Genomic DNA, 25,238 nt, shown 5'->3' with positions numbered 1-25,238 from the left:
AGACTCTACATGGATTGGTCTGATTCTAAAACCTACATTCCCAATCACAATCCTTCTGAGATTAATGGAGCACAAATGTGAAGAGAGAAAGCAGCTGACCCCAGAACACACTGTACTGAGGGGGAAATGGCAAAGAAGATGCCAGAGGCTCTGAGTTTAGTGAGTGATGAGAGGAATTCAGAGGATGAGGAGTCCTCAGGAATGGGAAGCCTGGAGGCCTTCAGCTCCTCAGAGCAGACTCCATACTCCCAGTCTGAATGCTAGAGTGCGCCTCAGGCCGCACCATTCAGATTTAGAAGTTTGCATCAGGGTTCACTCCTCACTAAACTGCTCCTTGTTTCCAAGAGCACCGAAGGTAGATTTATGGTAGTGGGATTACTTCTACTGAAGTCTTTTTAAAAAAAGAAGAAAAGTACATCTTTTACGGGCTTTTCCAGGTGGCTCAGTGATAAAGAATCCGCCTGCCAATGCAGGAGACGCAGGTTCAATCCCTGGGTTGGGAAGATCCACTGGAGAAGGAAATGGCAACCCACTCCGACAGTCGTGTCTAGGAAATCCCATGGACAGAGGAGCCTGGTGGGCTACAGTCTATGACTGAACAACATCTTTTATACCAGGAGAGGAAAAAACAACTTTGAGAAAGTGTTTGCTGAACGGGTCACATGTATTCACTTCTCTGAGCAGTTTTCTGTTAAGAGTCACGGTAAGGCAGTCTGAATACAAGAAGAGCCACTTACTCTAAAGGAGTCCCTAGACAAAATACTTGTCTCCAGACCAGTTTCCTGTCTGTAAAATGATAGGATACCGCCCATCTCACGGGACTCTTGTGGGCAGCACACTGATGTCAGTGCTACAGTAGGTCCATGGTGGTGTCTGTGTCACCAATAACCCCTATGGAAATGCACCTACCCAGACGTGCTTACAAAACGCAGGAGACGGCTGAGCAGCATTAACTGCCTCCAGGGAACAGCCCCAGCCTTAGACAACGGCCCACCTTGGACACAGTCAACACTGAAGCTTTGGGGCGAGGGCTGGATTGACTGAACCAATGGTCCAGGTTTGAGTCCTTGCCTCATGATGTGGCCTTCAATTCCTCATGAGTGACAGCTGCAAGATGCCAAGGCCCTCAAACAGCTTCTGCTGACCAGTTCTCCAGGGGCATGACCGAAGGTGATGCAGTAGAATCTTCACCATGCAACCACTTGGAGGCGAGTTCCCAGGTCACCAGCCAGGTGAGAACTGGCGACCCAAGGATTTCCCTCACCCTGGCAGGTGGCTTCAGCTACCGTGATGCGAAGAAGTCAACTCCAAGTTGCCAGTCCCTGTGTCCTCTCCTCCTGCTGCTCTCCACCCGCCCTCCCCTTTCCTGTGCTCTTGGCTTATTGGCCTCAGTGAGTCCCTGCACTACGATGGAAGGAGCCCCACCAAAATAAAGAGGCGTGAACCCCTCTGTGTGAGCCCATACACAAAAAGATGACAGGACACGCAGAAAATGGTCCTTTTCTAAATTAATACAATTTCTCAAATTTATTTTTTTCTTAGAGAAGTACTTCTAATCTCTGTCAAAAGGGAGGTGAGGAAAGGTCCTCCCTCCCTTGTAAACACTGAAATACAGATCTGAGAAACCAGGGTCGACACACACAAAAAGTGCATTTTACAAAATATCAACTAAAATATATTTTACATGAATTATGCTTCCACTGAAATTCTACCAGCTGCATTTTCAGGTTCGAAAAATATTTCCACATCTGAGAGATTTCAAAAGCATTTAAGTTCTGGGCAGTGGACCCCGCCTCCCTGGAGGAGGCCTGACCTCCTGCTGGGTGAGGCTGGGCTCCTTAGCAGCTCCCACTCTGCCACCCTCTCTTACTCCCCCACCCTCCTTGACTGATGTTTTCCTCCAAACAGCTTATTCAATAGAAGGGACCCAAGTTTCTTCCTTTGGGGTTTGAGATTGGGTTTCCCATGTATGAATTCACCTCTGAATGGTCCAGGCCTCACCTGAGCCTGGTGACGAATCAGGAGGAGCTGTCTGCTCAGGGACAAGGCAGGGCTGGGGACTGCTGGGTGTGCCCTCAGGGTTTGCTTCCACCTCCCTCTCCAGCTCCTGCCCAACCGTCCTCACCCAGTGCCACCTACTCAGCCTGTGGGGTCCGTGTCTGCCCCTCTCTAGGGGAGGGGGACCCAGTGCTGCCCTCCTTGGCTCCTGTCCCCAAGGTGGTACCCTGCAGAACTGCTGAGCATGCGCCCAGCGCCAGGCCCAAGCCATGCTCCCTCTCCTCGTCAGGCTCCTCTTTGGTACAAATAGGAAAGAACCAGGCTGCTCCAGCCCCCACAGAGTGCCCCAGGGCCAGGGCCTAGTCCTGGCATGGACAGCAGGGGGCTGAGCCTCCTAATCTACTCTGGGGAGCGGCATGAGGTGAGAACAGGGCCCCTTGGCAACAGGAACAAACTAAAAATGCAGGTCCTTAGCTCCTAGAGTGAGTGGCTGCAGCTCAGCAGGTCTGTGGACTGATACAGTGTTGATTCTTGCTGGGATGTAAATTAGTGCAATCTACAAAAGACTAGGGAAAGGGGTGTCGGGGGCAAAGGGAGCCACAGCACTCCTTTGGTTTGATTTCAGGTGGGTGTGGCTTGAAGAGTCATGTGTGAAGTTCTGCAAGAGGTTTCCTAGAACCTCCAAGTGTAAGGCAAGAGGAGAAGTCTTCAATAAATCAGGTAGCAATTTTCCTTGCCCCCTGCCCCCACCCCCTCCCAGCTCCCTTCTGCTCTCCCAGACATGACAAAGCCCGCGTTAATCAGTTAACTTCTGGGAAGCCAGACCTGCTGGGTGGCCTTCACCAGGAGGTGGACAGGAAGCTGACTCCCACGAGGGGGCCACACCCATGACTGTGAGGGCTGGTAACTTGTCCCAGCACCAAGGGCTACTGCAAGGGCAAAGGAGGAATGCCAGAGAAAGGCCCCAAGTCCAGCAAGAGAAAGTCAACGCTCTGGGAGCCAGACACTGGCTCTCCAGGTCTCAAAGGAATGGGCTCGGAGCTGTGCTAGAATCTGGGAGAGCCTGGTCCCAGGCTAATGGGGAGGCAGCGGGTCACAGTGGGTGAGGTAAAGCTGGCTCCCATGCCCCCTTGAAGGGCCCAGGGGAGGATAAAGAAGGGCATGGTTCCTGAAGGACCTTCCCCCAGTCCCTCCAGGGCCCATGCCCCTCAGGCTTGGCCCAGCCTCAGGGAAGACTGCTTCTTTAGGAGCCTCTGCCCATGGACCCCAGAGAGGCACCCTGGGCCAAGCTGAAAGTTCTGATGCTTTTCTTATACCCTGGCCTCCCCTTCCCTCCCATGGGCCCAATCCCACAGAGGCCCCTGCCCTCCCCCACAAGAGAACCACAGGCCAGCCACCTTGAGCTCCTGTGGCCCCTTAACCAAGTGCTGTGCTTCAAGCAGTGCCCCCTGCCCTGAGCCCCATTTGCCCGTGGGCAGCCCCAGCATGGGTGTGAGGAGGCTACTGGGGGTTCTTGAGGATGCGGCCATGGCGGAAGTCATAAACATGGCGGCAAAGAAACACCAGCTCAGGGTCCGTGTCCTCGGGCACCGTGCGGTGTGGCGGGGTGGAGTAGTCCACAGATGGGGGCACCAGTGCTGTCTTTCGGCTGGGGAGCCCCTCGCCCCGGCGCTTGGCCATGGCACAGAATCTGCAGTGACACACCATTCACAGCTGTCTTAGCAGAAAGACCAGTTCCTTCTCCACCCTGCCCAGAGAGCTGGACATCCCCTCCCGCCTCCACAAGGGCAGCTGCTGCCTCCATTCCTGTCCTGGGGTTTATGCCCCCTCTGCCAACCACCACTCCATCTTCTTGGTCACTGGGGACCCACACCTACCGAACCTCCCTACCAAACACCTGCCAATTCTCCTTGATTTCCTTCTGACAGCAGTACTGTGACCATCCCCACCCCTGAAACTCTGTCCCAATTCACTCTGCCTCAAAAGGGGAACAATTTTATTTTTTCTCCTATAAAAATCAGATGATGGAAGCAGACTGGAAAAAAGTTCTAGGAGGTCAGGTCCAATGAGTCAAATCCCCTTGGGGATCACAGGCAACCCACAAATAGTCTGGGGAGTCTGAGGGGAGAGGCAAGCCAGAGGTACAGGGCACCACCCACCTGCAGTACTCGGCAAAGGTCAGCACGTAGCACTTCTCTTCGATGCAGGCTACACTGTTCTGGTCTTGATGTCGCGAAGCAAAGACTTCATTCTGCAAAGGCTCAAGGGGAGACAGAAGGAGGTTGGCTACCAGGGTGGGACGCACCTAACTCCAAGAGCAAGATGGACATGAACTCTGCTGGGACTCCTGACCAGAAATAGATTAACTCCAGCTAGCGCCCAGGAAGCCAAGGAGCTTCCCTGGAATTTCAGCCTAACTGTTCTCATCAAACAGCCCAGGGCATTCCTCCTAGGTCCTGTCCTTCTCAGGAGGAGCCAGGTGCCTGCTCCAGCCCCTGACTGACATCAGCCTCCTGACCCCCAACAACTGTGCACATCCTCCCGGTTAGAGGAAAAAGGTCCCAGAAAGGGGAAAAAGAGCAAAAGGGAGTCCAGTCTGGGGGTGGAGCAATCACACCCAGATGGCATCACCTCTCCGAGTGCAGGGCTTGGGAGATACCCATGTGTGTCGGGAGAGTGTTCCCTCCCCTCCCTCTCACGCTGCAGACACTAAAGGTGTGCACTCCCCCTTCCTGTCACCAGGAGGACGTATATACTTGTTCCCATTCTGGCACCCCCTGCCTTAGGGGGCCCCTTTCTGCCCCGCCTTTCAGGACAAAAGACCCACTGAAACATGAACTGGGCAGTGTTAGCAAAAGAGGCTACAACTCAGGCCCTTCCCCAGGTTCTCTGTGTCCAAGGTGACAAGTCCAGGGACCAGACCAGCCAGGCTGCTGCCCCATACCATGCTCTCCATGCCCCTGCCTCCCCGCCACCAGGCAGCTCACCTCGTGCATGCTGGGACTACGGCCACCCTGTAAGTGCTCTGGTCTGTAATACCACAAGAGGCTCATCATCAGCTCTCCTGAGGGAAACAGAAGCAATCAGGGCTTGAGCTGGCAACTCCAGAATGACTGAGATGGGCAGGCGGGCTGGCCACCTGCCCTGGAGGCTCATCCAACTTCAAAGCCTGGGCCAATCCTGTGAGCTCTGGCCACCCCATCCCCTGCCTTGGGCCAAGTCTGGTAACTCAGTGGCTGAGAATGCTGTTAGGCGTGGAGGAAGGAGAAAAAGGCACTGACAGGTGAGGCAGGGTGATGGGTGCCCAGTCCCTGATAGCTGGAAAGGTTAATGAGCTGATCCAAGCCCAGCCCAAGGCTGTCTGCAGCCCTGAGCAACAGACAGACGCTGGCTTAGAAGGAGGCAGACTCTGCTAAGAATGTAGGACACTAGTGCCCGGCTGAACTCTAGGCAGGGGGTACCTGATTCGGGGTTCTCCCAGAGGGCAGAGATCTTGGCCACATAAGGTGTGGACGTCTTCCGAGGGCCTGACTTGAGCAGGACAGTGTCCCGGACTCGGATCGTCTCTCCATGCCGCTCCACTGCCTGGTAGCTCTTTCGGATGGCTGGTTCCGGTTCATCCTGAGCAACAAACCAGGGACACAAACAAGGCTTGTGGGGCCACACTCAGCATGGGGAGGGAGTGATGTCGTTTCCCTCTGTGATCTCCTCAGAGCACTCAAACCACTGAGGACAGCAGACTACAAAAGCGGCGAGGGCTCTGTCCCCTCCTCCCTGAGCCTGGCTTTCGGGGCAGAGTGGGAGAAAGGGCGATAAACGAGAGCAGAGGTAAGAGAGTGACTCGAAACTTCTGGGGCTGTGTCTGAACACCTGACCCCTGACAGCCGGCTTTTGCGCTCCAAGCCCCCAGCACCGGGCGGTCAAGTTTCCTAATGGACAGTCTGACTTTGACTCTTAAACTACCACAGTAAGTGGTGAAGCCTTGGGCAAATTAATCTACTGCTAAGCCTGTCTTCAAATGAGGGTAGTTACAGGACCACAGGGTGCGGCGTACCTCACAGGGCAGTGGCGGGGATGAAAGTGGATAACGCATGCAAAAACTTCACTCAGTCCTGGCCCCTCAGAAGTGCTCAATACATTTTAGCTGACATTCTTTTCATCATCCCAGACATTCCTGTGTCACTAATTTCCTATGCTTATCCCATTTCCCCTGTACATACTTATCCAAAAAGTCTCCAGGGAAGTCCTCTACTTTACAATCCAGGAAGAGAGGTGAAGACTCATCAGGAGGCCTCTCTGAGAGTCAGTGATGGAGATGGAAGCCACCAGCTGTGACTGACTGTGTATCCCCTGACTCCCCAAGGCACAGGGCACCAGGTCAGGAGGGGCTGGGGGAGCAGGCTGGGCCAGCGTGATCACTTCCCCAGGGTGAAACTGAGCTGGAACCTCTTGTCACCTCTCAGAGTGGCCAGAGACAGGGGTGGCTGGGATCCACCTCGCTGCAGGTCCTGTGTCCCTGCCACCACCCTCCCTTCTCCCCATCGGCTGGGAGCTGGCGCTCACCAAGACATAGACGGCCTTCTCGCAGGCAGCCCCGACGGGCACCCAGCCATTAGTGCGGCGGCGGCGACGGCGGCGGGGGCGTGGGCGCTGGACGCGAGGCTGCTTGGGGTGGCTGGGCCTGCGGGCGGCCTTGCTCCGCGCAGTGTGCCTACAGCTGGAGCCCGTGCGCAGACCTGACTTGGAGCCACTAGGAGGCTTGGCGCTCTGAGGGCACGCGCGGGCTACTGTCTGGGGCTCCGAGGTGGGTGTCTGAAGATGGGGGACGGGCTCTGCTGCAGGTGGCACGCTGGGCACAGGGCACCCCAGGAGGGGGTGGGCAGGTGAGGCAGGGTGGCCGGCTGCCGGGAGAGGAAATTCCAGCTGGCCCAGGGATCTGCAGCCTTCTGGGAAAATGAGAGAGGGAATCAAGGCAGGTAAGGACAAGCAGTGAATCCCCAGCACCTCTGCTTTCAGAGCCTGAAAGTGAAAGTTGTTCAGTTGTGTCTGACTCTGCGACCCCATGGACTATACAGTCCATGGAATTCTCCAGGCCAGAATACTGGAGTGGATAGCCTTTCCCTTCTCCAGGGGATCTTCCCAACCCAGGGATTAAACCCAGGTCTCCTGCATTGCAGGCGGATTCTTTACCAACTGAGCTATCAGGGAAGCCTGCTTCCATCTTAATTCTAAGTGTGAACCCAAAGGCCAATGCAGTGGCAGGTGGGGTCAGAGGCCCTTAAGGTAGATGATCAGTGACTGCCAACGGTTTTCCTTGACCTTGGGAGACTGGCCCATAGACATCTCCATCTCCTCTTCTAGCCTGAAAGAAGTAGAATGGGAACAGCATCTCTAGCTCTGACTTAATATTCCTTTTCTAAAGGCCTCCACAGTGATTGGGAACAGGGGATCTGAAGCTAGATGAGGATGTGAGTCCCTGATCTGCCACTCCCCAGCTGTGTGACCTCAGGCAAGTCACTTTACCTCTCAGTGCCTTGCCACAAAAGCAGTAGTTTCGAGTATCATGTAGTATGTCCTAGGCATTTTTCTATCAACTCATCTCATCCTCACAACAAGCCCAGGAGGTGGGTGCCACTACTCTCATTTTACAATTAAGAAAACTGAGACACAGAGCAGTTACTGGTTTGTCACACGATCGATCACATGGCTGGGGAGAACATTTCAGTCTGGCCACAGAGTCTGTGCTCAATTAACATGCCATATGGCCTCCAACATATAAAGCATCAAGAAAAAGCACCTGGCACATGGTACTTACTGGTGTCCCAGGGCAAAGGGCTAAGGGTCTTGGGTCCCACGGGTTAGGTGACTAAACTTAGGGAGTGGTACAGAAGAGAAATAAAAGCCTAAGAAGAAGCCTGTTCTCATTTCTCCAGAGCTCCTACTCACGCCAGAACCTGAAACAACCAGTCTGGCGAGAGTCAAGCAGTCTATTAAGTTGTTTTATAGACCCCTTCGAGAAGGGCTGTGGAGGAGAAGGCAGAAAGCCCTGAGAAGGCATGGCCCCTCACTTCACCAGCAGCATGGCAGACGTGCTGGCCAGCATGGCTCTGGTCATGTCATTTCTGCCTGGAAGGGAGCCTGGAGAGGCATGTGAAGACACTCCTGCCAGTTTAGGGGCAGAGAGATCACTTAGAGCTGTCTCATCAGCTACAGCATGAGCTCTCAGTTGTCTGATCTTGCTGAGAAGGTACACACCAAAGCCACAGGCCCCAACAGCAGCCTGTCTGTTCTCCGGGTGTGCCCACCTGGTCCACACCTAGCAAGGCGATACTAAGTCTGAGCATTACTTCTCTTTCAAGGCCTGCACGGCCAGGATGAAACTACCCTAATATAGCTGGCACCGCCTACCAGGCCTAGTATCCACCATCCCTCCCATGGATACTGCACTTGGTTGGCAAGCAGATGGTCTGGGTTCCTGGGAAGTAACGAATTCTAGTTTTCCTCAAGGAAGGCAAAAGGGACATGGGAACAATATGGCACAAGTGCTAATTTCAACATCTAACTTGCTACTCAAAGTCTAAGAATGGGTATCCCAGTGGGGAGGCAGGAGAGACTGTCCTTGCCCTTTCTACCACCACAATGCTGCCAACTGCCAAGTTGAGAAACCTCTACAGACAGCAGGGACACAGCAGGGCTGCTGAGAACTAAACATGGGCCTCTTTCCTGGGAATTTCCTAGGCTGATCGCACAAAATCGGGGAATCCGCCCTTCTCAAAACCCCTTGCCTTCCCATGCAGTTGTAGATGCGAAGGCACCCCACCCCAGTCCACGGCCCACTTTCCTGGGACACCGCGTCTCAGAGATGCCCTGGGATACCCCACCTCTAGGAAGGCATACCTGCTGCAAAAGGCATTTTGTAGGGGCAGCCGCCACAGGTAGTGCCGATGTGGGTAAGAGACGTGGACAACATTTCACAGATGCTGTAGCCATTTGCTCCAGTATCCTCATCGGAGCAATAGCGAGAACCCCATGGAGGGTGCTGGAAAGGGGTGCCTGCAGGCACTGAGCTTGGAGCCAAGAGAAGCCCCTCGTTAGGTGCAGCCACTGGGGACAGCTTGCCCTCAGGGAGCATGGGGCAGGAAGAGTAGCCCCCACACTGCAGCCTGTCTTGGCTGCAGTACAGATAGAAGTTGCCCAATGCGGTGAGCTCAGGCCGACCATACAGGCCATTGTAGTCAGCAGGGTTGCCAGGCATCGGGAGCGGGGAGAGTTGCGGTGTGGGGAACGAGGGCTGGTGCAGTTCCTGCTTGGGGGCAGGTGACTCCTCGCCTGGGCGCCCAGGCTCCGGCTTCAGGGCTGCCTGGCCCCCCATCAGCAGGGGCAGCTGTGGGCGCAGCCCTAAGGGGCTCTCCAGAGCCTTGCTCAAGGGCTGGTAAGCTGGCTGGCTGGCTGGCCCACGAGGAGGGGAAGATGGCCAAGGCTCCTCGGGGCACCCTTGCCAGCCGGGTGGGCCTGCAGCCTCCCCAGAGCTGCCAGCCCCCTGTCGGGCCTTGGGATAGTTCTTGCCGTTGACCTTGGCCCACTTAGGCCTCAGGCCCTTGGGTGCTGGTGGCTCTGCAGAGTGCCCATCTGCTTCAGGGTGGGCACGAGGCGGCCGCAGGGGGAGCTCCCGCTCCTGGCTCAGCTTCAGGAAGGCAGCTGCATTCAGGCTGGCCAGTCTCTTGGGAGTTGGATCACCATCTCTGCGGGCCCCTTCATCCGGTGCCAGCTCTGGAGATAGGTCCCGACTTCCTTCTCCAAGGTTCCCAAGCCGGGGCCGCTTCTTAGAGGAGGCCCAGCCTCCAGTAGCCCGGTCACGGTCCCGGCTGCGGTGGGGGTCTCCTCCTCGGCTGCGGCGAGTGCCCGCCACGCTACTGGTCTCCTCCCGCTCCAGCAGCAGGTTATTGAGGGCCTCGGCGTTGAGGGAGGCCAGGCGCCGCTTGCGGGGCTGTGAGAGGGCAGTGTCCTCGCTGGATGGGGTTGGGCTAGGGGGCTTGGGCAGGTCGGGGGGCAGCTCATCAGCCTCATCTGCGCTCCGTGGACCGGCCACATTCTCCAGGCGGGTCAGCAGCACTTTGCAGGTCTTGGGCTTCTCGGGAACTAACGGGCGCTTCCGCAGTGGGTAGTTCTTGCGGCGCCCTGTAAGATGCTCCGGGCTCTCAGGAGGACCTGGCTCCACGCCCTCTGCCCGCTGCTCCACACTGCTGCCTTCCATTTGCAGGGGCTCCTGGCGGCCTGTGGGGCCTGAACTCAGCATGGGAAGAGACTTCCTCCGAGTGTGTGTCATGGAGTATCTCCAACCTGCAGGACAGAAACAGGCAATGAGAGAAGCCTGTCCTGGTCTGCCTTCTCCCCCACTGAAGCCCTTCCAGCATCCGCTACAATAACTCTGGCCTACCCTCACTGCATTTCCAGCCTGGATTTTCTTAGGACCCCTCTTCCAGAGTGCAAAAGTCTAGTGGGGTCAGGCTACCAGCAGCTGTGCATGGACTGGCTACCCCACTCTCCTCTGAACCAAGCACCTGGGGAGCCTATGGCGCGATGCAAACCCAGAGTCAGAAGACAGAAAAGGCTGGGGACAAAATATGCAGCTGTTTCCACCTGTTTTTCTCCCACTGGATATTCATCACAGGACAGGAAGAGACTCTTGAGGACACTGAAGCAGGATAGTGGCTTGGGTGGTGGGAGTCCATCTAGTCCCTCAAAGACACGATCAATCCCTCCCCCTTCCTGGGGCCTCGGAGATTGTCCAAGGAGGATAAGGAGATGGACAGTGAGAAGCTGAGATGAGGAACCTGCCTGCTGGGCTGTGGAGAAGGCCAAGTCTAGTCTGTGAGGACACCTGCCTGGCAAGTACAGTGGACGGCCATAACCTGGGTATTGCTGCAAAGCCCCCTGAAGGGTGAAGGCCTGGCTGTGAGGAGCCTGTGAGGGGAGGTATCACCCAGCCCCTGGAGCCAGCCCCACCTTAGTTCAGATTCCAAACAGCCCAGTACCTGGGGGAGGGATGGCAGTAAGGTTGGGGCCAGGGTTCCCAGGTAGGAGACCCACGGACCACACTCTAGACCTGTGGTACATCCTTAAAAGTCCACCAGCCACCAAGAGCTGGGAAAAGAAAGTACCAAAGGGAAGAACTGACTCAGGGGACAAAGCCGCTCAGCCATGTTAGTCCAGCCCTTTTTATCAGGACTCCCTCCAGGTAGGCAAGATGCCAGAAAGGGGAAGGATGGAGGAGAGAATCACTGGAAACCTAGAGCCCCAGGACAATGCCCATGACCAGGCATCACCCCCTAAATGTGCATGGCAGACACCCCCACCTCCCACATACCTAGGGCCCCCTGAGTCTCCTCCTAAATGAAAAAGTAGGCTGTGTGCAGGAAGCTGGCATGGCATAGGCATTGAAGAACTGAGGGGCGGGGTGGGCGGGTGCCTCCCCGGCCCTTCCCCGGGTGGTGGTCTGTTCACTCTCTACCTATACTCCAACAAAGCAAGGTGATGCCAAGTAAGGTGTCAGACTGGGCTCTGCCCTCGCCAGCATTCTGCGACCCCCCTCCGGCTTTTCAGCTTAATTTCCCCACTGCTATTGTTATTCACTCTCACTCCGCAAGAGGAGCTGGGAGCAGTCGCTGCAGGGCCAGGATTTAACCCTCAAAATCCCAAGTCCTGAGCCCTTCTAGTAACTCCTGTGGCCTTGGGCCAGTGTCTGGGTTCACTGGGTCTCTTCTCTCCAGAGATAAGCCAGACTAGCCGAGAAACAGCGCTTCGAAAACCAGGCTGAGGGCAGCATGGGTTTCCCTCACCCCTGAGAACGAACTTGGAAAACTGGAAAAGGGAGGCAGCATGCCAGGCATTGCTCTGGCCACGTGCGGGGACCTGCATATCCAGAGACCAGGCCCCAGGCAGGACAGAGAGTCACAGAAGGCAAATCCATTCATTCCTGAAGCACAGACTGCAGTGCTCCTGAAAAATTCCAGGCATCTGCTAGGCTCCCTAAGACTCTTTCTTGCTTCTCATCAGGGAGACCACCCATCCCTGATTGCTCAGCACGCTTATTAGCAATGCCTCATTTCACCTTCAAAAGCATCCCAGGTGCTTACAACCCCAGGCCCTTCCCTCACTGGCAGGGCACCCCTGTGCCAGAGGTGAAGGAGCAAGAACAAGGAGAAAGACATCTGTACTTCCTGGGGAAGTCCGCACCCAGGCCTCCTCCACTCCCAAAAGGCCTGGAGAACAGGGAACAGATCACAAAGCTGAGCAGGGGCCAAAGCCCCTCAACAGGCCCCAAGTTACTACAGCAATCAGCCTGGGAATGGCTGGTGGCCAAGGCTGAGGTCACCTGGCCTTTAAGGACATGGACACTAAGTGCAGAATTAAGGAGGGGTAGATGAGAAACGGAAAGCGAACAGAGGGAGGTGTTTTCAAGTCTGGTCAATGAAGAATTCTTAGCAGACCGAGGAAGGACTTGGTCTGTTCTCCACCCCTAGTTGGCTGGTAGACCAGCCACATGCATGGATGGCCCAGGGATTCTGGGATACTTGGTCCCACTCAGTCTTTCCCTCTCAACATGAAAGATTAGGAGAGGAGCCTTCCACTTTCTGGAGCTGTCCCCAGAACCTGAGAACTTGTTTCCTGCAGAGGATTCACTCTTATATCTCCCTCTCAGCCCTCCAGTCCCTCAGGGACACTCACTGTCCCTGAGGCTAACGCTCCAGGGAAGCCTCTAAATCACAGGGTGCAAGTCACATTTCCAAATCAAGCATAAAGGCCTCCTGCAAGCCTCCCCTGAATCTGCCAAATCTTGTCACCCGCAGAACAACTCCCAGCTCTCATGTGGTGCCTAAGGCAGCCACGGCACTCCCTCACAACCCCCCAGGAGAGGCTGGGGTCTCTGCTGCCTACCACACTCACTCCAGGCTGAAGAGAGTGAGTCATGCTTTGAAGCCAGATGGATGTGTGAGAACTTCGGCAGCAGCTTTTCCCTGGGGTGGGGCTGGGTGGAGGGGGCACCCAGCCTGCCAGGGCCCCTCTAACCTGCAAGGGGGCCTACCTCAATGGGGGAAGATCCCATTGAACCAGGAAAGCTTGGTTTCCCTTCCAGCCCTGCCAAGCCCCCTGCCATCTGTCTCTCCCACTTACAGACCAGGAACTTCCTACCACTGCCAACACACCACCAGGGTGCCTAGGTTCTCGGACTACCTTCCTCTTCTTTGGGAAGCCCTGTCCTCCCAGGGACAGGTAGTCTGGGCCCCCTTGGGAGAAGGTTCCTAGGAGAGACTCCCTAGGGCATATTACAGCTTGCCGAGACCATGTCAAGCAAGCTGTCACTGAAGAAAACCAGTCTGACAACTGCCATGAAGCACAGTGGCCGGCTGGTGGTCCTCAGAGCCGAAGACACATCGAATCACAGGTTGAATCCAAAATCACAAGTCTGCCTGGCTGGGTGAAGTTATCTCCACAGAAACAGAAAAAGGGGAGTTTGCCCTCAAACAGTAGCAGCACCTTATACCCAGCCCCCACCACCCACTAGGCCCGGTGGTGCACACCCCAAGGTACTGTGTGTGAGAGCAGGTCAAAGGCCTGGAGGAGATGGGCCACGGGCACCAGAGGGGAAAGGAGGAGGCGGGTAGGGGCCTGAATGAGCAGATCAAGTCTGCTTCACTCCTGCAGAGGCGGCACTGGGTTGGAAAGTGGCCCTCAGCCCTGCCAGTAGGTCTCCCTAAATTACCCAGCTCTAGACCACACCCCCACCTCACCCTTAGGGGTTCAGGACCCATGTTCCCCCCAGTGCTCTTCCTGAAACTTCTCTTACCACTGCACTTTAAATTTTGGCTTTCGGTCTTTTTGGTTTATTCTTAATGGGTGGGAGTACTTGAGGGGGGTGTCTTAGGCAAGAGCTGACCAGGTGGCCCCTTGGGTGAGGGTCAAGAAAGGCCCTGTCCCAAGCCACCTCCCTACAATTACAACTAAAGCCACGCAGCTGGCACCGAGCTAAGCACTGCCCACCTCTGCAATCTCTTTTGGAATAATCCCCACCTCTCAAAGGAATAATACTTTTTCATGGACATTGAGTTTCTTGAAGCTTCTATCAGAGAAGAAAAGCAGCAAAAGCACAAAGGCAAGCTACTGTTCTTTTAAACTCAGCTGATGTTACTTCATGGAAAAACAGAGAGGTGAAGCTGCTGAAATTCTTGTGATAAAGCCAGATAAAGATGCGGCTGGTATCTCTTGAATCCCCCAGAGCTGGTAAAATGGAAAAAACCAAAGCTTTGAGTCAGGCAGACCTGGATTTAAATGCCAAGTCTGCCCATCATAAATAACTTACTTACATTTGCTGAACTTCAGATTCCTCATCCCAAAGAGACACATCAGAAGGAACCTTACTTAACAGTGGTGGTGAGAATGATACTAGTCACCACGCAGGAGCCAAGCAGAGTAGGAACCCGGCAGGCCAACATCCTGGGGATCCCACAGACAGGGGAGGGCAGCCCAGCCGTGGCCCTCAAATCCCCACACCAGGAGTCCAGAGCCAGCGGAGGTGGCGAGAAATCTGAAAATGCAGCCTGCATCTGAACCCTGCAACTGTTCCACTGAAAACCCCCGAGAGTCCACCCCAGGGAACACGGCAGTGCCACTGCTTTCCTGAGAAAGACCCAGTGTGAGGTGAACTGTGAGGGGCTCAGTTTACAATGCAGCAAGACGGCAGGGGCAGAAACTGTATCCCACAGACCCTGAACAACTGCTCCAGGCCTCCAAGAAACAAGAAAGGCGAGATCTTCAGATGCTAAAGATCCAGGGGATGGGGTCAGAGAGCATGCACTGCCTGCTGCCACCATCTGACTGTGGCTTCAGCACAGGCACCCAGAGAGAGCAGAAGTCTTGGCTCTGGCAGCTCAGAGCTCAAGTCCCAGGGTTCTGCCCCTGAGGAGAGAAGGCCTCCCTGGTGCCCATTCAGCCTCATTCGCTGTGGGTACTCGATTCACTCTGCAGTCAGGCTGGGCTCCTACAAACACCTGGGCAGGAAGTGCCGCGGCCGACCAAAGGGAACTGGCCAACCCGTCTGGATGCGGCTGTCCCTGGGGTCTGGCGGCCATCTGAGGAGCTGGGTTCACCTGGCCTGGAGGCACCAAGCCCATCTCCGGTCTGTCAGACCACCTGCTCCTCAAAATTCACATTGGGGGCTCCCAAAAGCCCAGAGAGGTGGGAGCAGTGGTACAGGAAAGGTCCACCCTTACCAGACACAGGGTCCAGTGTGGCAACCAGCCCAGTCCCACAGCCCCAGCGTTGGCTACTCCTGTTTGCTCTGACCCTCCCTGCAGGAGCGCCCAGACACACAGGTGTCCAGAACCTCCAAGAACTTCTGGCTCTGGACACAAAGTCAGATGTCATGCACGTGTGTGCTAAGTTGATCCATATCCGACTGGTAAAGAACCCGCCTGTCAATGCAGGATATGTAACAGACGATGGTTCAATCCATGGGTTGGGAAGATTTCCCTGGAGGAGACCATGGCAACCCATTCCAGTGTTCTTGTCTGGAGAATCCCATGGGCAGAGAAGCCTGGCAGGCTACAGTCCATAGGGTTGCAAAAGAGTCAGACATGACTGAGCGACTTAGCATGCACACACAGGAATACAGGAACAGTAGAATAGGTGGAATCTCCTCTTTCTCACTGGCAACAGTCAGTTCCTAGTCTTAGGGCAAGGCCCCTCCTGCAGGGAGGGGGCTGAGAGTAAGGCAGACAAGACTTACCCCTTGGATCTAGAAGTCAATCTATACACACAGCCCCCTGAGCTGGGACAGTGGGCAGAGAGCATTGTATTTAGTCATATCGCAGTGCTCTGCTCTAAGAAACTCAAATCTGACAAATTAGAAGGTAATCACATGCAATACAAAACTAGTCTTTAGAGGCTTTCTTTTAAAGGCACAGGTCCTTGCCAAAGGCGACTTGCCTTCCCCTAGTTTCTTTCAGGTGCCCTGCTCCAGTGTGCACCAGGCAGACCTCTCAGGGCAGGTGTCGGTCTAGCTAAGCCAGAGCGCCCCCCACTCACGCCCAGGCACATGGCACCTCTTGTGACCTTTGCTCATTCGGCCAACATTTTGCTGGCCCCTCACCACAACTCAGCGAGGTGAGACCCACACAGGGCTGGAAGCCACTTTATGCCGCCACTAATCCCAAGTGGGCTTGATCAACGAACAGCTTGAACTTCTTGAACCCTGGTTTCCTTATCGACACAGCAGAGTTGCGAGCACCCGGTTAAATAAGAATGGTATACAACAATGGTGATCAACACAAGCTCATTCTTGCCCCCTACACGTCAAGTTATCAGGCAAAGAGCTGAAGAAAAATGCAAAACAGACTGGAAATGCAAAAATGAAATGAAAAAATGCAAAACTGAGAAACTGGAGCTTGAGCTGGTAGGAAGACAGAGAACAAGAATGTGTGTGAGGGCTGTGGCAGAGTGCTCAGAGCTTAGTGGAGAGAGCTCAGCTCCAAGGCAGCTTCCCAGAGGGCACACCCGAGCCTCGACTTCCAGCTTCTTCCTGAGGGGCTACTTCATGCCAGGTGTACCAAGCCCAGTGGGAAATGGACAGCACTCTAGAAAATTTGCTTCACAAACATTTGCAAAGGGCAGGAGACAACGGCAACTTTCCCCAGACTGCCCACCACTGGCTCCATACAGGATTATTCCAGGCTGAGGGACAGTGGAGCTCTGAGCTAAGTCTCCCGCAGACCCTCCGCCTCTCAGACTCCACAGTCCGCAGGCCAGAAGCAAATCTCCCGCTGGGGCAGGACCTATTTGTTCCTGGCAGTGAAAGTGCGGAAGAGATACAGCAGGAACAGGGCCACGGAGCCTCAAGGCTCAGCAACAGGCCCACCAGGAGGAAGCCTCAAGAACTGATGCCCTGTTCCCCACAAAACACAACAGCTCACCAGCCTGCTCCAGGCACTTGCCCAGGAATGGCAAAGGATATGTGGCTGGTTCAACCACCAGGACACTCCAGGAACCAATAACTTAGATGTCTAAGATGGCTCGCCAAGACCAGAGGTGCTATCTAGTGTCTTGAATGAAGAAACTGGCCAACCAGGCCAACATGGGAGCTCTGCCCTCGGGCTTCCCAGCGAAGTGCTGACCTCCTGAATGAAACAGCAGTGGGGAACAAGACCCAAGACCAGGCCTTCCCAACATTCCGCCAGCACGAACTGAACCACAGGCAGCCCCTACTAGAGTTACAGGCACCTAACCTGAATATCTCACTAATTAACTAAGTGTTTAGTGCCACTCCCATTATGCAAGCTCTACCAGGACAGGCAGGGTCTGCCTTCCTTACCAGTAAATCTCATCCACAGGGCGTAAGAGCTTGCTGAACAAATGAAGATCTAGCTGCCCACCTGCTCCCCTTCATATAACATTTCTACCCTAGACTGATGGCACCACTTGGAGCCCAGGACAAGAAACTCTGACCTCAAAGCTCTCCCTCATCCCCAGGAGTCCACCATGCCTCTTCAGTGTAATCCACAGTTCAATGGGCTACTTTAGGAATTCTCTCATGTTACATAGCACAACCTTCTTCCACTACCATCCTTCTCTCTTCCAACCTGCCCAGCTATCTCGGAAGACTATTTCTCTCATTGCACATCTTACAGTCACCATCACTCTCATTCATCCTTGCCACTCCCCACCCCCTGGGGGCTGTTATCATCTCATCCTAGCAAGGAGAAAACAGAAGAACAGAGAGGTAAGAGAACTTGCCCACATTCCCGCACCATCAAGGGCGGAGGCAGGGCGGCTGGTGTCAGTCCCCAAGTCCACGCCCCGAACCGCAACACAGGATGGCTGCTGAGTCACAGGCCAATAATCCTGCATGTGCAATTTTGCTTTTCTGAGCTGTTTTAAGTATTGGCATTAACACATTATTAGTTTTTCCTGATTTTTCACCACAAAGGAATTGAAGATGTACTACGATTAAATGGCATCTATGTACTGGCCAGGGAACATATACATAATTTTACAGACTGTTATTACAGAAAAGTCTACTCAAGGTTCCCAGTATGTTCTTAGATGCACTTCTAAAACAAACCCATTTTATATCCTTGAAAGGGGTAGGGGCTGCAAAGACAGGTTTTCTTGATTTTACAGTAAATCTAGGAAAAGAATCTAGAGTCCGCACCCCCCCCCCACATCTAACCACGTCTCTTGAATCAGATGAAATCTCCAGCATGAACTGCAATGAAGACTGAAATTTGGTCATCACACTCCAATCAGCCATCTTAATATTCAAAGACATATTACCTGACCTCTTGGCTACCTCTTTGGGCTGAATAAATTCAAGTCCTTCCAATTCTCCCTGATAATCATCTCTTACAGTCATTTCATCTATTTTACAATTTTTTCTACACTCTGTCCAAACTGTGTGAAACCCTCCAGGCAGAGAACAGCTCCGCCCCAATACTGAGATAGGCTTGCAAAACCTGACTCCATCTTCCATTCTGATATACACATCACAATATCCTGGCATCAAGCAGCACCCTAATACGTTTCCTGTGTTATCTACAAAGATCCTCTAAAAACTAAGAATTCAACTCTAGGGCATTCCCTGGAGGTCCAGCAGTTAGGACGTGATGCTTCCACTGCCGGGCTGGGGTTCAAATCCTGGTTGGAGGACTAAAATCACATGGCATGGCCAATAATAATACACCTCTAAACCATCTGACCAGATGAAAACGTGATTAACAAACTGAATTTTCTCCAGACACTTTTAGACACTCAGCTGCAGTTGGAGAAGGGCTTAAGTGTGGGCCACCCCTCTCCTCTTCATGCAGGAAACTGAGAGCTGCATCTAAGGAGGGTAAGGCCTACACAGGCTTTGAAGATGGGAAGAACTAAGGGTGGTCAGCACTGCTCCAGATGAGACCTGGGCATCACAGAGGCAGCAACACACCAAAAAATGTAGACCCTGAGTTTCTGCCTGGCTTGATCCTGTTAACTAAGACGAGTTACTTGTCATTTTTTTGTCCAGGTAACTTGGTTATTATGGTGCCTCAGAAATAAGTTCCTGTTTCAAACCTCAGGGAAGCTGAGAGAAAAAGCCATTCTTTTACTCCTGATGCTTGCAGAGGATCTATCTCAAGGGTAGTGTTATTTTTATTATTATTATTTGGTGGGAGGCTGAATCAGGTTAATAACCACCCAACTTTGCAGGTGTTTCTCACTGGGAAAAAGGGAATCTGGATGAAAATCCTTCCCAGGACATGACACAAAGTCCTGGACATGACTTTGCCCTGAGGCCTGCTCACCAAACCCACAATCCTCAGACCCTCAGCCTGTAGACCAAGTTGCCTAGGGCAGGACAGCAATCCCTCCATTGGAACCCCAGGGCCAGGCTAGTGCTCAGCCACTCTGCAAAGCCAGCTCAGTGGAGCGAAGGGCACTTGCCTGGCCCTGAGCAGGCAGCCTGCAGCACCCCCAACTGCTGCTGCTCTTCCTCCCTTCTCCCTATTAGCTGGTTTACTGCTCATTAGTGGCAGAACCAGGAGGTGGGCAGGGGAAACATAAAGGAGCTGAAATTCAAACCAGTCTATTTTACTCCAGTTAGGTGCCTCCCATAAAACCGAGCAGGATTTCATCACCCAGGACCTCCCTGTCCCTTGTTCCTTGGAGGTCGAAGCAGCCTGAAGATGAAGCGGGAACCTGCAGAATCTCAGGACCCCAGGCCCCGGGAGCCTACGCTTCTAATCACTACAGGCTCTTGACTCCATCTTCTCAGGGTGAGCTGGCCCATCAAGGCTGGGGACCCGCAGAGCAGAGTGCTAGGGCTGCCCTCCGTGTCCAAGCGCACTCTTCTTGTCCCTACAAAGTCCCCAGCACAATGGCAAGTTCACAAAGGAAGTGAGTCCTGCCAGACTATGCTAGCAAATTCCCATAAATGCTTGGGCCAGGGTAGTACTGCTTATGTAAAATGCTTCCCCATTGAGAGATGCTGCCTTATTTACATTCCTCACAACCCATTCATAAAACGGAGGCCCTTTAATGTTGGGGCTGTTCGTATAATGCTCCATAAACCCGGCAGCTTCAACTGGCAGCCTTAGTTTGACACAGGCTGCCTCTCAACTTTTTCCCCTTAAGATTTTTTTTTTCCCCTCTTTAATGACTCACCTTGCGACAGGGCGCTCAGGCCAGATGTTGCCGGAGCAAGGCCAAAAGGAGTAAGAACAGATAAAAATGAAAACACACAAGTCCTCCTGAGTGCTGGGACGGAGAGGTGGAGAGAAATGAAAATAAATAAATCGAAAATCCCCACAGAACTCCAATGTGAACTACTCATGTTGAAGGTTGAATCCCTTCCAGGTTTACTGAAACTTCCTTTAAGGATGTCAAAATGCTCCCGAACTTAAGCCTCTACAAACCAGAGATGGTGTGGAGGGATTGTTTTTTTTTTAACCCCAAAGGAAAAGATAGAAGGTTCTTTCTGGTTTTTAATTTACATTGTGGATGAATAAAAAGGCAGAAAATTTCTCTGCTTCTTTGTAAAAGTGTTCCATGGGCTGTTGGATCTAAGAGGGGCAAGATTTGCTCAGAGTGAAGAAACTCAGACGAACCTCAGAAAAGAGGAAGGACTGTGTTTTAGGACACACAGAGAAAACAGCCTGAGCAGCTGAGAAGAGAGGCCAGGAGATTCATTCAGAGGTAGCCTGTCTCCTGCTACTGTAGAAGCAAGGAGGAGAGAACTAGTACGGATTTTTTTTTTTTAATTGACGGGGGAGCGGTCTGCATTGCCATGGCAACTGTGAGGGGTGGCTTTCCCGCTTAGAAGGGAAATGCTGGTCCATTAATCATCAAACTGGGGCACAAAAGGGAGGTTTGGGGGAAAGGGGGTGGATGCAGAATTTATTTTTTCCACTGTTTAGACTCAAACCAGTCACCAGTCCCCTCTCCCATCTCCCCATGGTCCAGGGTTGGTAGTAAACAAAAAATGGAAGTTCCGAGAGAGCTGGGATCGTAGCTGTCCTTTCTGATGGGTCCAGTGTGGGGCCGATCATGCCTCCCATGTCAGCGATGCCCCTATAAACATCTCCAACATCAGTCCCCAAAGACCCATTCACAGGCCAGACCAGGAATCTTTCTCTTCTGCTCTCAGCACCGCGTTTTCTCCCCTATTTACACCCAGGATTGAGAAGAGATAAAACATATGGATTCATTTAGCATGGACAACAAGGAAAATTGCATAAGAGCAGCAAAGCCGGGTGGAGAGAATGGCCTGGTGAGGTAGGAGGAAAACAGGATTACAGCCCTTTTCCAATTCATGTCTATATGGTGTCATGTGAGCAATCCACAGGACAGACTCTTCACCAGCTGGAAAATCAGAAGCAATCATTTGCTCCCCATGCTAAAGCACCCCAAACACACCCTATGTATGTGCCTTAGGCAGAAAAGGTCGGAAACCACCAAGGACTCCATACTATCTGGAGTTCTAGGGAAACAGAAGGGAAGGTTTCCCCTCTGCTCCCACTCAACTAAGCAGTCAACTGCTTTAATTCATTCAATAAAAATGACATGCACAGCACTGTATCACAAATCCAGGAATACTCACACACACACAGGTTTAATACTCATACTGTCCTTATCCTTAAGAAACTTCCAATGGACAAAAGCACTCAAGAGGATGCCATGTTATAAAACCCAGGGTCACAATCTCAGAGGCAAGCAACGCTAGCCTGGAGTGGTCTGAAATGAAGAATGAGTAGGGTTCAGGCAGGAGAAGGAGGCAGCAAGGGACTCTTAACTGGGGACAACTGGGGAAGTCAAGAGGAGCAAAGATGCAGGGTGATAAACCTGCTCAGCACATCAGGGCTAGGGGAAAGCCTTAAGGGACACTGTCCAGGATGAGACTGCAGGAAACGGGGAGTCACTGTAAGTTTGTGGGTAGGGGAGTGACATGGGGGAAGGAGTGCTTTATGAAGAATGATCTAGCAGCTGTGTACAGAAATGGATCAGAAATGCCAGTGCAAACAGGAGGGAAAGGAAGGCCATGACAACAACATAGGCCTGACGTGGGAACAGCAGGGCAACAGAAAGGAAGAAAGAGAAGGAGATAGAAAGGAGAGAAACTATTCACTGGCTAAATTCTACAGAGCAAACTCTTAACTACTTGATCTGACTTGCATAAGTCTCCTGCCAGAGAGCCAAAGAGGGAACCATTGTTTTGGCCATTCTCCTTTCTGTTCTGGTGGCCAGAGCAGGTCACCCCCTTCTGATGCCCCCAGAAGAATCACATGCACACTGGGTAGCCCCGCAGAAGACACAAAGACCTTGAGATGCTTCATCATCCTCTGGATCTTAGACATACAATTAAATTCCCTCAGAAAAAACTTTGAGTCTCCTGCATGAGGTAATACCTCCCTTTCTTTCCCACAAGCCTCAACTCCACCCAGGCTGGGGTCTAGACCCTCCTGGGGAGAGGGACTGAGGGTGGCCATGAATTAACTCCATGCTCAGACTAAGCAGGGGTGACAGGCTGCTTTCCCAGAGATTACACTCAACCACAGCTGGGAGCAGCTCATCATCAAAACCTTCCCCCGGTGGGACCCGGATTTTTAACAAAAGTCTACACTCTAAACACCCTGAGTCTGTTTTTGTGGTCCCAACTCTTCCATTAAGTATGGGATCACAGAATAGAGCACAGGAACTCTAAGTGGGTTTTTACAACTGGAAAAACAGCACCCAGCTTGGTCACTGGTGGGGTAAAAGGGGCTCATGGCTTAAGCCACTGGTTCCCAAATGTCCTCTAGTTGGTCAAGGACAGTGGTGTTCCTCCAGAACACACGGTCTCTCTAGGGCCCCTTTCGCTCTTTTTCAGAAGGCACGGGCATGGAAAGGGTGGGAGCAAAGTCTCTCAGGGGATAGGAAACCTTTTAAACTTAATCATTAAATTCCTGCCTCAACTCAGCTTCTCCTTTCTCTCTGTGAGTACCTTCTTTCGCTAAAGAAAAGTGCTGAAGACGGTTGTCCAGGAGCACTTTTGGGAGGTATCTCCTAGTCCCCAGTCCAACTCGTCTTCTGCCCTCTTAAGACTAGTGACAACAGGAGACTGGGAGATGTCCCAGGTGGGATTAACCTTTTGGGCAGACTCCTCTCGCTGAAACACCTCATTCCTGGCAGGCTCGAGAGCTCCTCACCGAACTGTCTCTTGGGCAAGTCCAGCAACCGGGTCGCCACTGGCCAAGCCCACCGCGTGCACACCCCCACCTCTGCCCCACTGGCTCGACCCCACTCTTTCCAGAACAGCAAGTCGATCCGAGACTGGAGTCGTGAGCCAGTGCCGCAGCTCCTCCCGGCGGTCGCCCCGGCCCCCGCAATCCCCGGGGCAGAGTCCGGCCCGGTCGCCCGCCCCTCGGGGTGGGTGGCTCGGACCCGCTCCCCTCCCCGACGCCACCACCTGCGCCCGCTCCGGCGCCGCCTTTGTCCGGCGCTTCGCCGCCAAGCGGGCCCCTCGGGCCCGACCTGACCCGGCCCCCGGCCCCGGAGAAGAGGCGGCGAGGCGGGCAGGGCAGGGCCAGGCCCGGCCGCGAGCACTGGGTCCCGCTGTCACTTGGAGGCGGTCTGACAACTTCGATCCCCCCGCCCCACCTCGGACTCGGCCGCCGCTCCGCACGGTCCTCGCCGGGCCTCCCGCGGCCCACACTCGCTTCTCGAACCGGTTCCTTTCCTTCTTCGGCGCCTCCCTTCCTCCCAGTCCGATCAGGTCGAGTGTATACTACCCCCCGCCCTGGCGTGGCCCCCATCCCCTGCCCCCCCATCCAGCAATAACCGGTCAGCTCCCAGCGCGGGAGGGCGCCCCCCACCCTGTGCGGGAGATCCCGCGGCGCCGCCCCCGGCCGCGGCCCCTTGCCTCAGGGACCGCGATGGGGGAGGGGGCACAGGGGGGGCGGGGGCCTCGCCGCCCGCGCACTCGGAGGCGAGCCGGCTCCGCCGAGGCCAAGAAACGACCGGCGTCCTCCCGCCCTCCGCGGCCCGGGACGCCCGCGCCGCCGCCACCCGGCCAAGCTGCCACCCGGCGGCCGCCACCCACCCCGCCCCCGGCCTGCGAAGCGGGCGGCCCCCGGGGGCTGTCACCTCGAGGCGCTCCGCGCTCCCCGATGGCGGGACCGTGGCGCCGGACCCGGGGGAGAGAGGCGGCGCGAGCGAGCGGGCGGCCGCACCTGCTTCGCGTCGTCCGTCCGTCCGTCCCTTCCCGGGCTGGCGGGGGCGGCGGCGCTGCGCGCTCGGTGGGGCGCGCTGACGGGCGACCGGTCCTCTCCCCTTCACTCGTCTGCCTCCCTCGTTTGCTCCCGCCCGCCCGCTCGCCCCTTCCCCCCTCCTCGACCGAGGCCCCTATCTCACCGGGACGGCGGCGCGGACGGCGCGGCTCTGGGCGCCCGCAGGCCCCGGCCGGGCTGGAATCCGGCGGCTGGAACCCCCCGGGGGCGCTCAATTCCCGGGCTCCACGCTGCTGCGTCAGCGCCTCCTCCTGGGGGCCGGGGCCGGGCGGGCGGAGCGGGGGCCGCAGCCGGGCGGGGCCGTCGGGGGGGCGGGCGCGCCTGGCCGGGGCGGGCGGACGGCGGGGGCCGGACGGGCGGGGCAGGCAGCCGGACGGGCGGGCGGCGGGGGCCGGGCTCCGGGATCCGCTACGCCGCTCGCGGTTCCCCCACAAACTCCCCGAGAGCTGAGCCTCCGCCGCCCTCCTTCCTGCTTCCTCGTCCCCAGCCAATCAGCAGCGCGCCCCTCTGCCAGCTCCGCCAATCAGCCGCCCCGCCCTGCGCTGGCCCCGCCAGCCAATCCGGCCCTCGGCTCCCCCTCCCGGTCTCCAGCCAATCAGAACCGTGGGTCGGTCGTCCCAACGCAGGGGGCAGCACGAGGCGGCCGGGGGAGGCGGTGCGGGGAGTGGTGGGGCCTGGGGGGAGGGGTACGGTGCCAAGGGTGGTGGAGGAAGGTGGTTTTCTTTGCCGGCTTCTTGGATTTTCTCATCTCCGGAACATGAGCCAGTATCCCATGGTGACCCGACCCTGGAGCCCCAATCCCCTAGCTGATACCCCCCACCCCGAAATCTAATCTCACCCCCCCTGGCGGTCACCTCTCTCCATCCCTCGTCCCCCTTCTCCTCTCCAACACCCTCGGGAGAAAACTGCGGGCCGAGGACCACCCCCACGCTCGCCAGCGGCTGCTGC

At 55.0% G+C, this 25,238-nt stretch overlaps 1 protein-coding gene across 3 annotated transcripts; it reads right to left on the bottom strand.

Annotated features, from left to right (window-relative positions):
• Window positions 1-1,496: 1,496 nt before the first annotated feature.
• Window positions 1,497-24,580, bottom strand: BAHD1 (bromo adjacent homology domain containing 1). Of its 3 annotated transcripts, none has more exons than XM_055537376.1 (7): window positions 24,415-24,580; window positions 8,896-10,338; window positions 6,562-6,944; window positions 5,460-5,619; window positions 4,986-5,062; window positions 4,158-4,258; window positions 1,497-3,688 (listed from the first exon to the last, which is right to left on the bottom strand). In XM_055537376.1, exons 2-7 carry the CDS (start codon window positions 10,322-10,324, stop codon window positions 3,499-3,501), a joined length of 2,340 nt encoding a protein of 779 aa, XP_055393351.1. In that variant the 5' UTR covers window positions 10,325-10,338; window positions 24,415-24,580; the 3' UTR covers window positions 1,497-3,498. The 3 variants fall into 3 exon arrangements, with proteins under 3 accessions (XP_055393351.1, XP_055393353.1, XP_055393352.1); XM_055537378.1 differs by having other exon boundaries at window positions 4,158-4,249; XM_055537377.1 differs by having other exon boundaries at window positions 6,562-6,941.
• Between the last annotated feature and the right edge of the window lie 658 nt (window positions 24,581-25,238).

Source organism: Bubalus kerabau, chromosome 10 (assembly GCF_029407905.1).
Source record: "Bubalus kerabau isolate K-KA32 ecotype Philippines breed swamp buffalo chromosome 10, PCC_UOA_SB_1v2, whole genome shotgun sequence".
Taxonomy (NCBI): Eukaryota; Metazoa; Chordata; class Mammalia; order Artiodactyla; family Bovidae; genus Bubalus; species Bubalus kerabau.
This window is presented reverse-complemented; position numbering and strand designations above follow the sequence as displayed.

What these genes read in the sequence shown, in the direction of transcription:
- BAHD1 (XM_055537376.1), bottom strand. Translation starts at nt 10,324, where the DNA reads ATGACACACACTCGGAGGAAGTCTCTTCCCATGCTGAGTTCAGGCCCC. An exon ending in CTGGGAGAACCCCGAATCAG is followed by an intron (nt 5,063 to 5,459) that starts GTACCCCCTGCC and finishes TGTTTCCCTCAG; the next exon opens with GAGAGCTGATGATGAGCCTC. An exon ending in GTAGTCCCAGCATGCACGAG is followed by an intron (nt 4,259 to 4,985) that starts GTGAGCTGCCTG and finishes TCTCCCCTTGAG; the next exon opens with CCTTTGCAGAATGAAGTCTT.